The 12,071-nt window shown below is 40.8% G+C and overlaps 1 protein-coding gene across 8 annotated transcripts in view; it reads right to left on the bottom strand.

The window, feature by feature from the left end:
• LOC135504259 (CTD small phosphatase-like protein 2-B) overlaps positions 1-12,071 on the bottom strand; it is a 38,363-nt gene that overhangs the window by 7,632 nt on the left and 18,660 nt on the right. For 4 of the 8 annotated variants that reach the window (XR_010450120.1, XR_010450115.1, XR_010450118.1 and 1 more), the window contains exons 8-14: positions 9,189-9,300; positions 8,773-8,859; positions 8,504-8,566; positions 8,308-8,387; positions 7,899-8,025; positions 6,391-6,486; positions 6,015-6,138 (exon numbers count right to left, since the gene is read on the bottom strand). Coding sequence is in view for 2 of the 8 variants with exons in the window: in XM_064922659.1 (XP_064778731.1) it covers positions 6,073-6,138; positions 6,391-6,486; positions 7,899-8,025; positions 8,308-8,387; positions 8,504-8,566; positions 8,773-8,859; positions 9,189-9,300 (631 nt within the window). In the remaining 6 variants the exon portion in view is untranslated. Of the gene's footprint in view, positions 1-3,281; positions 6,139-6,390; positions 6,487-7,898; positions 8,026-8,307; positions 8,388-8,503; positions 8,567-8,772; positions 8,860-9,188; positions 9,301-12,071 lie in introns of those variants that run through there. The other 4 variants (XM_064922659.1, XM_064922649.1, XR_010450122.1 and 1 more) reach the window with 3 other exon arrangements.

Below are 12,071 nucleotides of genomic sequence, written 5' to 3' on the forward strand. Positions count from 1 at the left end.
GGCCAGCCATGTCTACAATGATGGGCTTGTTCCAGTCAGATATTGGCACACCTGGGGCAGGATGTCCTTGGTCTCCTTGTTGACACAGACGGACACGAGCCACTCGTCCTGGTCTCTAAGGTGAGCTTCTCAAACAGGGGCATGTTGCAGCACACGTTCTTATTAAAACCCATCTGGTCGTGTTGCCAGCAGAGCTCCACCATTGACAGGTCCACCAGCACCTTGCTCCACTTATCATCGTTGCACCAGTCTGGGATGCTGAACACCACAGGCGGGTTGGTGGGTGGAGAGTTAAGGGAGACAGTACAGTATTCTCCAACCCATACAGTAGCACTATTACGGAGCAGTTCATTCAGAAAGGTGGCATTGGCACACCTCCAGTACAAAACCCTTGTCATCATTCTGAATGCAGGTGGATATCAAAATAACAAAACAACCATTACAGTTTGCCAAGCTCAAGTGATACAGCCTTTGTCAATTCTGCCTCCAAACCACAGTCCGTTCTCCCAGACAAAATACACACAAACGTTTTGGGAGGTTTTCTATGAATCCATCTTCTATTAGTGGTCTATACATGGCAAATGCACTGCCCAGGACACCATAATAAGCGCTCAAGTCAACGCCCTCTAACATGGTGCCACCTGTCCTGACATTTGGGTACTCTAAAAGTCTGGGCCGATGCCGCTCCTGGCATTGGCATGAACGTTGTGATTTTCGTTGGATAAATCGTGTATTCGATCTATCAATTCTTCGGTTTCTGTCGAACACGCTGGCGTCCGTGGGACCTTTTCTTGATACAGTGGGTGGCAATGAGCGCACTGGTCTTGCGGCATCGCAAACCATCCCCATAATACAATTTAATACAACTAGTAGATTACAAGATGAAGATGAACAAAAACATTAACACTAAAAAAACAATACATAGCATGCTTCAAACAAGTAAATTCGCTTTATAATTATTATCGTATCAAAGTTGTCAGATTAAGTAACCTAATTTACTTACCAAGGATGCTAAGGGAAAAAAAATAGCATTCTCAAAGTACATGGGGAAAATAGCTTGAAAAGTCCACAAAAAAATGCTAACTATCCAGTGTATTCAGAAATATATTCACATTTAGGCCTATTATCCAGGCGCACTACAAAGGCAATAGTTATGCCAATCATCCTTAGCTCTTTTACATTCCTGGAACCAAAATCAAAACACCGGTCTTTGTCAAAGCAATTTGGTCGTTTCCCCTATAACTGTTCTTGCTTCCCTACTTCAGATTCCTTTTATGCTTTGCCAAGTAGTGGTCCACTTACATAGCGCGCTAAAAGAACATCTCTTCCTGCCCCTTCGCCTCCATCACGGCTCCCGTGTCCACCTGCAAATCTATCCATGAGCTAAAAGTAGCTTGATTAGAAACAGCGGCAAAAAAAAAATAGGTACGAACAAAAAGGGCTGTGAAATGCACATTACGGATTTAGCAAACAAACTTCTGCCGGTTATGAAATATTAATACGTCGTGTTCATTAACTCAGAGATCCTATTCAATTAGTATTCTAATTCCTAATTATGGATTAAACCCTCTCAGTCGAACACGAGCCTCTTCTCTTGAAAGGTCAAAAGCGCTGGAGACACCGGACAGGATGGTGGTTGCCCAAGTCAATTAGTGTGGTTGAACAAAAATATAGAATGGGGGCTGATACTGAACATTTAAAAATGACCTTTTCATGGATGATCATGCCAAGAAATGCTGTCGTTGTTTACAATAAACAAAGATTTAATAAACACATTAGAACGTATGAAATAGGCCTATATAAACCTTATCCAATAATACAAATGTTTAATAAATCCTATTCTTATTTTTTACCTGAAAATTACATACCCAAATCTAACTGCCTGTAGCTCAGGCCCTGAAGCAAGAATATGCATATTCTTGATACCATTTGAAAAGAAACACTGACGTTTGTGGAACTAGGAAATTAATGTAGGAGAACACCACATTAGATCTGGTAAAATAAACAATTTTAAAAAGTTTGTTATTATCATCATCTTTGAAACGCAAGAAAAGGCCATACATGAAGATCGGAGCCTAGGTGTAATTTAGATTGTCCACAAGATGGCAGCAGTGTACCGCAAAGTTTGATCTCACAACACAATATTTTGCAGCAAGTCTGCCAGGAGTATGCCGAATTTGTCAATTAATACATTTTAGTACATAACTAAAGAACATACAAAAATGATATGGTACTAAACATTTTAAGTTTACATACTTCCAGAAAGTCACAGATCAAGATGGGCGGGAGGGAGGGGGTGGAGCCAGACACAGCAGTGGGGTCAAACTGTAAACCCAATTCCCAGCTCTGGGACCCTCAGGATGACACATTCAGTAATCTTGCTCTGATTTAAGTACATCATTTACCTTCAGAGGTGAATGTATCAAACCAGCTGCCATGCGTTTTGTTGTGCACCAGTCTAAAACAATAGCATGTTATTTTTTTGTAATAGCTACCGTAAATTGGACACTGCAATTAGATTAACAATAATTTAAGCTTTCTGCCCATATAAGACATGTCTATGTCCCCGAAGGTTGGCTGTTGTATACAACGTTTTCTAGTCACATTATCGCATATTGAGCATCAATCGTCCCAGTTTAGGGATACCGATCCTGTAAGAGGTTTTAAGTAGGCTATTTAGTCTGGTGTTTGATATAGGCTCAAATAGGATAAGGGACTATATGTTCAAGAGTGGCTAGTTTCTCAGTGTTTTAATAGCTGGAAACCAGTAGACCTGCCTACCCGCACCTGTCCCCCCCCCCCACAAAAAAATCTTCCTTTCTCAGTAAAATGAATGGAGAATCTATAGCCCTCTAACTCAACACAGCCAGTTCCACTGCATTTTTTCCATTGTTACCCCCTAATCTGGGACTGATTTAGACCAGGAACACCAGATGCAATTAATTATCAGGTAGAACAGAAAACTAGCAGGCTCCAGACCGCATAGGGTAAGAGTTGAATACCCATATCTAGAGTAGGGTTTCCCCAAACTCAGTCCTGGGGTCCAACTGGGTGCACGTCTTGTTTTTTCCCCTCACGCCACACAGCTGATTTAAAGAACTCATCAAGCTTTGATGATTTTAACTAGTTGTGTAGTGCTAGTGCCAAAACCAAAACTTCCACCCAGGGGACCCCAAGGGCAGAGTTTGGGAAAACCTGGTCTAGAGATAATCAAGTGAAAATAAACTACCAAGAGTTACAATACCATGTTCAATAGGAAAGAAAAACAGCATGCTGGATGGTTTAACTTTAAAACTTTGTTCAATACTTCAATGCAATTGGGTATGTACATTTTACAACATGGTTAACAAAGATGTATTTTTAAATGCTTAAAATTACATTTTAAATACACCTTAATGGAAATTGAAAAAAGTTAATTAACACAGTTGCTCTTTTCTGCAGAAAAAGTGCCAAGATTAAAATTTAATTCAGGACCTCCCCACAAAACAAGATTCTGTAGATACATGCTAGGTTTCTAACAGTTCAGTGACACTGCCCTAACTAAACATACAGATATTTGTAAGAAAAACACTCCATCTGATGTGAAGTTGAATCTTAATGAAAACATTTAAAAAGTAGAGGACATGCCTTTTGAAATAAAAAATACAAAAACATTTTCCTTTAAGGATTTTCTTTTAACGCAAAGCTGCATGTATTGACAATATCCATTGTACAATAAAACAGGTATAATTCACATAAAAATGAACTGGATGTACATGTCAAATAGCCCATCCTTAAACAATTACAAAGTAAGCTCTCCCTTGATAGAAGTGCCAGGCCCCCTTTAAGGAGCAGGTTCATCCTCCTAGGGGCCATGTCAGGCTTATGGGGCCAACTCTCAACCAACCGCTAAAGTGGGTATGGATAGGGCTGCATATTTGAAAATGCTATAGCATAGGGTGTCCATTATATATATATATATATATATATTTTTATAATGGTGAAAAATGTTTACTCAATGTGCACCGTTCAAAGCAGCAAAAATCTAAGAAATTGATAGATCCTTTGGATCATGGACTTTTGATTAGTTAATTCCCCCCTATTTTGGGATCAAGTGTGGGAAAAAAAATTACATTCATAGTCTGGAAATATTTAGGGTCGGCAAAAAACTAAAAACTATGCGCCCTGTAGTGTAACTCGTCTGTCAGTTCAGTTTTATAGGGCGATGATTTCCAGAAAGGCAATGAGAGAACAGGCTAAAAGGACTGGTATTCTACAGGGTTTTAACCCCCAGTCCTTCAGATGTTTGGCAAAATGACATGCATGATTAGCTGGGATAGGGCACAGTTGGATTCACCTAACAACTTTGTTCGCATGGCACAATTAAATTTAGAACAAGAACAGAGCAAATGGACCAGAATTTCCTTTCCGATTTGAGTGTTTTGATATTAGAGGCTTGATTGTCTCCGACTTATAAAACACTTCCAAAGAGAGAGAGAGAGAGAGAGAGAGAAAAAAAGACGACATGGGTGGTGATGTTTGATCATGTTAGGAAGGAGGTTTGTATGGCACCATATACATGACCAGCTAATGTACAAGTCCATAATATCAACAAAAGGGCCAAATGGACATGGTACGGTAACCGTTTTAGGTGTAATTTTTTCCTTACAGTTTGTCATCAATAAAGTGTCTATGATCTGGTTAGGCCACATGAAATAACAAGTACTAGGTACAATATCTGACAATGCATTATGTTATATTTCTCTACAACTCTCCCAAGTCTGGGCAGAAACATCCAGACATACATAACGAAGGTTCTCCAATAACGCTGCTTCTTTCTACTGCATTTAAAAAGGCTTTAAAGCCATATAATAAAAATAATTCCTAAAACAAACAAAAAACTACTAGGCAGGTTGGGTTTATACCACAGTGACGAGGATTGCTGTTTATATGCTGGTGGTGCTACACATTGGGCTGTTTCAGGACCCAGCCATCCATCCATCCATCCATCTGCCCCCAGTAACAGACAGGGGTGAAATCTACATGAGTTATAATTCAATACGAGACATATCCATAAAAATAAAACCTTGGTTGAATAAAAATACATTGAAATATATGAATGACAAATAAAAATGTTACTATAAAAGAAAACATGTCAGTAACACATCACTTGAGAAGCGGGGAACATTTAGTCAAACGAACTGTCTGTCCCTTGATGCAAATTTCTTGAAAGTGATACTAATTGATTAGTTATTGGCAAAGTGTCCTATTAATTAAAGCCAACTATTGTTTAAACAGAAGTACAAATTATACAGGAAGCTGTGAATTTGTTCAATTTGATTTGACATAGCATGGGGATATCCTACCATAACATCAATGTTATTTTCCAATCAACAGCCTTGGAGAACACCTACATAAAACATAGGCAGAAAAAAGCAAATGCAACATTGTGAAATGGGGTAAAATAACACATTATGGTTACAACAAGTGTCTATAAAACAAAGAAATTCAGCTAGAGGAATGCATAATGAGATCCTATAGGCTACTGGTAAAAATGTTGTAAAAACCCCAAGCTGGAAAGAAAAGATAAGCTATGTACCCACACACAAAACACACACACTTTACTGGCCATTCCTGTTCAAATTCGTCTGTAGCCAATGAGTGTCACTGTCAACAGTCCCATGAAAGCACCAAAGGAAGCAAGTCTAATCCTCTTCTCTGTCAGCTAACACATTCAGTCCAGACAGACAGCACCTTGGCCCCTCCGAGAGGAAGCAGGGAGAAAGAAACTGCCCCTGAAAAAAAGACAGTTAAAAAGGAGGAGCCTTCTTGATCTTGCCCACAGTAATGTGATCTAAATGTGTGGCTTTGTAAATTATTTTTAACCAGATGTTGCTTCAAAAATGTGACTTTGCATTGTCGTTATCGATGGGGGAAAAAAAAAAAAAGAAAAAAAAAAAACCTATGTTAGGTAAAAAGAGAGAAGAAGCAGTAAACAGTAATGGCAATGTTGTAATCCAAAGAGGGCTTTTTACATGTCTGTGTTGGTTTATTCAATCATTCGTTATCTCTTCTGTCCATCTATTCCAGGGATCAGTCTGGGGGAAGAAGCTCGTGCAGACGAAACCGTTCTCGAACATGTGGCCTCACATCCTCATTCTGGAGCACAGGAGACAGACTATATTAATACCACAGTGATATGAACCTAAACCAATGATTTAAAGAGATGATTTCTCTGTAGTGGCGAGAACATTTCATTTTGTAAAAGACTTTGGGTTACTAAAAATGAATGTTGGGGGCATCGCAAAGCACATGTCAATGACAGCTCAAGCATGTATGACTTACAAATAAACAAATTATTACTATCTAAGCATTAGTAAAACACGTTTAAAACATGTAGTTTGTATGTACCAGCTCAACAAGCTTCTCCAAGAACGGGACAAGCTTCAGGAGTTCGTTGTCATTTTTGTCCATGAACCAGCTCTCAATGGGAATCCCATTGGAAAGCTGTAGGGATATAGGAAGGTATACTCTGTATTGGATTGTACAACAGCATATATCAATTCTCTGAATATCATTTAAAATGCAAAAAAAAAAAATAGGCTTAAATACGCTGTGCTAGGTTGGGTTACAGATTAGAGGTCGGCCGATTATGATTTTCAATGGCGATTAAATCGGCCGATTTTTATTTATAATAATGACAATTACAACAATACTGAATGAACACTTATTTTAACTTCATATAATACATCAAAATCAATTTAGCCTCAAGTAAATAATGAAACATGTTCAATCTGGTTTAAATAATGCAAAAACAAAGTGTTGGAGAAGAAAGTAAAAGAAGTGCTATGTAAGAAAGCTAACGTTTCAGTTCCTTGCTCAGAACATATGAAAGCTGGTGGTTCCTTTTAAAATGAGTCTTCAATATTCCCAGGTAAGAAGTTTTAGGTTGTAGTTATTATAGGACTATTTCCCTCTATACCATTAGTATTTCATTAACCTTTGACTATTGGATGTTCTTATAGGCACTTTAGTATTGCCAGTGTAACAGTATAGCTTCCGTCCCTCTCCTCGCTCCTCCCTGGGCTCGAACCAGCAACACAACGACAACAGCCACAATCGAAGCAGCGTTACCCGTGCAGAGCAAGGGGAACGACTACTAGAAGGCTCAGAGCGAGTGACGTATGAAACGCTATTAGCGCGCGCTAACTAGCTAGCCATTTCATTTCGGTTACACCAGTCTCATCTCGGGAATTGATAGGCTTGAAGTCATAAACCGCGCAATGCTGGACGCACAACGTAGAGCTGCTGGCAAAACGCACGAAAGTGCTGTTTGAATGAATGTTTACTCGCCTGCTTCTGCTGATAACAACTCAGTCAGATACTTAGATACTTGTATGCTCAGTCACATTATACGCAACACAGGACACACTAGATAATATCTAGTAATATCCTCAACCATGTGTAGTTAACTAGTGATTATGATTGATTGTTTTTTATAAGATAAGTTTAATGCTAGCTAGCAACTTACCTTGGCTTACTGCATTTGCCTAACAGTCACCTTGTGGAGTGCAACGAGAGAGAGGCAGGTCGTTATTGCGTTGGACTAGTTAACTGTAAGGTTTCAAGATTGGATCCCCCGAGCTGACAAGGTGAAAATCTGTCGTTCTGCCCCTGAACGAGGCAGTTAACCCACCGTTCCTAGGCCGCCATCGAAAGTAAGAATGTGTTAATTGACTCGCCTAGTTAAATAAAGAGGTATAAAATAAATAAAAAATACATATAAAAAATAAAAATCGGCGCCCAAAAATACCGATTTCCGATTGTTATGAAAACTTGAAATCGGCCCTAATTAATCGGCCATTCCGATTAATCGGTCAACCTCTATTACAGATGTCACTTGTTGCTGAAAGGCTCACCTGATATGCAAAGGCTTGTGGTGAATTGTCAATGATGACAGTCTTGGACAGGTCTCTTCCAAGGATGTTCAGGTCCTTGATGTAGTTCCCTTGTACACAGACACAATGCTCACGAAATAACCTGTGTCTAGGGATAGTGGAGAGGAAAATAAATCAATCTTTAAGTCTAAAAGGTCCGTTTATGAATATTTCAGTCAAAACAACAATGTTGACAACTGAACATCACATGCAGGCAGCACGTGTCCATTGCCCAGCCCCAAAACCACAATCAGACACAGCAACTGCAATCACATGCAAACAGAACACTATACATGCATGTCAAAGCTAAGGCTTGGTATTCTATTACAAAAACACAGCTGATACTTCCAATGCATCTAAATGTAGGGGTAGAAATAAACATTTAACTTACCTAACCAACTGTTTCTTGGGATCCAAGATGTTGAGCAACTTGTCTGCATAAACCTTCTTTGAGGCAGTGAAGAGAATGATCTAACAAGGAGAAGACAACCGAATACGTCTCTCATTTCAGAGTAGCTTAAAGCAAGTAACTGCACTCTTTCCATATACTGGTACAATTAAATAAGAGAAAAGGAAGCCCAGTTTACCTCATAGATTTGAGACATGCACTCCAGGAACTCTCGGAAGAACGGCCTTAAACGCACATACACCTGCAGACAAGCAAAGTATCAGTTATTTGTACAAAGTATTCAGAGGCCCCCGTTTCTCCTAGAAACTGATTCTGCATCTCCGACTTTCACCTGTGGCTGTCTACAATGGCACAGCTTTAGCACCCTCTGGTGGAAAAGTAATATGCTTAATTATGTCCCATTTAAAACAGAAACACCTCAATGTCAGATCAAGGACTTCTGTATACCTGGTAAATGACATCTTGAAACAGGACCGGGAAGGTAAGTGCTGCATCGTCCAGCTCATTCAAGCTACAGTGCACCAATGTCTCATCCTGGTAGGAATCACAAAAATAGCTGTAAGTTGCAAACCACCATAGCAATACCCGTTAAGTGGAAGTACCATTTACAGTAAAAATAAATAAATGTTTGACCAGAAAAATGTGGTCGGAGGCTCCATACGGAAAGTGTGACAATTGCAGAGCCTCCGGAGGCTGTACTAACAAACTCACTTCCTTCACAACAGCTTACTCAACAGCCCGGATCTGCTCCGGGAAGCGCAAGAAGTATGAATGCCCTGACATCTGCAGAGGCCGTATCACTGTAAAATATGCACGGCCAATGCAGATGTCGGATTGAAGTGGACCATGTTATCATCACTCACCAGGTCGAGAACCAGGGAGAACTCTGGCGTACTGCGGGTCTTCAGTGGGAGGGCAGGCTTCCTGGTCAGCTGTTCCTCAGTCAGTGGAGGTACATGCTTGATGAAGAAATACCTGGACCAACCCAAATCAAACCGTTCAAAAAGGTAAATACAGGACTTTCAATGAAATCACACAACAAAAAAATTAAACGACACTGAACAAAAATATAAACGCAACATGTAAAGTGTTGGTCCCATGTTTCATGAGCTGAAATAAAAGATCCCAGAAAAGTTCCATGAGCACAAAAAGCTTAATACTCAAGTTGAGCACAAATTTGTTTACATCCCTGTTAGTGAGCATGTCTTTGCCAAGATAATCCATCCACCTGACAGGTGTGGCATATCAAGAAGCTGATTAAACAGCACGATCATTACACAGGTGCACCTTGTGCTGAAAAAAAAGCAACTAAAATGTGCAGTTGCCACAACAATGTCACAGATGTCTCAAGTTAAGGAATCGTGCAGTTGGCATGCTGACTGCAGGTACAGTTGAAGTCGGAAGTTTACATACACCTTAGCCAAATACATTTACACAGTTTCACAATTCCTGACATTTAATCCAAGCAAAAATTCCCTGTTTTAGGTCAGTTAGAATCACCACTTTATTTTAAGAATGTGAAAGGTCATAATAATAGTAGAGAGTTCAGCTTTAATTTCTTTCATCACATTCTCAGTGGGTCAGAAGTTTACATACACTCAATTAGTATTTGGTAGCATTGCCTTTAAATTGTTTAACTTAGGTCAAACGTTTTGGGTAGCCTTCCACAAGCTTCCCACAATAAGTTGGGTGAATTTTGACCCATTCCTCCTGACAGAGCCGGTGTAATGGAGTCAGGATTGTAGTCCTCCTTGATAGCAGACACCTTTTCAGTTCTGCCCTCAAATTTATATAGGATTGAGGTCAGGGCTTTGATGGCCACTCCAATACCTTGACTTTGTTGTCCTTAAGCCATCTTGCCACAGCTTTGGAAGTATGCTTGGGGTCATTATCCATTTGGAAGACCCATTTGCGAGCAAGCTTTAACTTCCTGACTGATGTCTTGAGATGTTGCTTCAATAGATCCACATAATTTTCCTACCTCATTATGCCATCTATTTTGTGAAGTGTACCAGTCCCTCCTGCAGAAAAGCATCACAACATGATGCTGCCACCCCCGTGCTTCACAGTAGGGATGGTGTTTTTTCAGCTTGCAAGCCTCCCCTTTTTCCTCCAAACATAACGCCATTATGGCCAAACAGTTCTATTTTTGTTTCATCAGACCAGAGGACATTTCGCCAAAAAGTACGATCTTCGTCCCCATTTGCAGTTGCAAACCGTAGTCTAGCTTTTTTATGGCGGTTTTGGAGCACTGGCATCTTCCTTGCTGAGCAACCTTTGTTTGTACAGACGAACGTGGTACCTTCAGGCGTTTGGAAATTGCTCCCAAGGATGAACCAGACTTGTGGAGGTCTACAATTCTTTTTCTGAGGTCTTGGATAATTTCACCATGATGTCATGCAAAGAGGCACTGAGTTTGAAGGTAAGCCTTGAAATACATCCACAGGTACACCCCCAATTGACTCAAATGATGTCAATTAGCCTATCAGAAGCTTCCAAAGCCATGACATAATTTTCTGGAATTTTCCAAGCTGTTTAAGAACAAATTCTTATTTACATTGACAGCCAATCCAGGACAACTCTGGGGCAATTGTGCACCGCCCACTGGGACTCCCATCACGGCCAGATGTAATACAGCCTGCACATATGGTGCAGTCGGAAAGTATTCAGACCCCTTGACTTTTCCCACTTTGTTAGATTACAGCCTTCTAAAATGGATTACATTATCACATTTACATAAGTATTCAGACCCATTCCTCAGAACTTTGTTGAAGCACCGTCGGCCTTCTTGGGTATGACGCTACAAGCTTCACACACACACCCGTACTTGGGGAGTTTCTTACATTCTTCTCTGCAGATCCTATCGAGGATTGGATGGTTGGATGGGGAGCGTCACTGCACAACTATTTTCAGGTCTCTCCAGAGATGTTCGATCAGGTTCAAGTCCGGGCTCTGGCTGGGCCACTCAAGGATATCCCGAAGCCACTCCTGTGTTGTCTTGGCTGTGTGCCTAGGGTCGTTGTCCTGTTGGAAGGTGAACCTTCGCCCCAGTCTGAGGTCCTGAGCAGGTTTTCATCAAAGAGCTCTGCACATTGCTCCGTTCACCTTTCCCTCAATCCTGACTAGTCTCCCATTCTCTGCCGGTGAAAAACATCCCCACAGCATGATGCTGCCACCACCATGCTACAGCGTAGGGATGGTGCCAGGTTTCCTCCAGACGTGACACTTGGCAATCAGGCCAAAGAGCTCAATCTTGGTTTCATCAGAGCAGAGAACTTTGTTTCTAATGGTCTGAAAATCCTTTAGGTGCCATTTGGCAAACTCCAAGCGGGCTGTCATGTGTCTTTTACTGAAGAGTGGCTTATATCTGGCCACTCTACCATAAAGGCCTGATTTCTGGAGTGCTGCAGAGATTGGAGAACATTCCAGAAGGACAACCATCTCCACAGAGGAAGTCTGTCAGAGTGACCATGGGTTCTTGGTCACCTCCCTGACCAAAGCCCTTCTCCACCGATTGCTCAGTTTGGCAAGGCGGCCAGCTCTAGGAAGAGTCTTGGTGGTTCCAAACTTCTTCCATTTAAGAATGATGGAGGCCACTGTGTTCTTGGGGACCTTCAATGCTGTAGACATTTTTTGCTACCTTTCCCCAGGTCTGTGTCTCAACACAATCTTGTCTCGGAGCTCTACGGACAATTCCTTCAACCTCATGGCTTGGGATTTGCTCAGACATACTGTGGGACCTTACA

Source organism: Oncorhynchus masou, chromosome 2 (genome assembly GCF_036934945.1).
Source record: "Oncorhynchus masou masou isolate Uvic2021 chromosome 2, UVic_Omas_1.1, whole genome shotgun sequence".
Classification (NCBI taxonomy): Eukaryota; Metazoa; Chordata; class Actinopteri; order Salmoniformes; family Salmonidae; genus Oncorhynchus; species Oncorhynchus masou.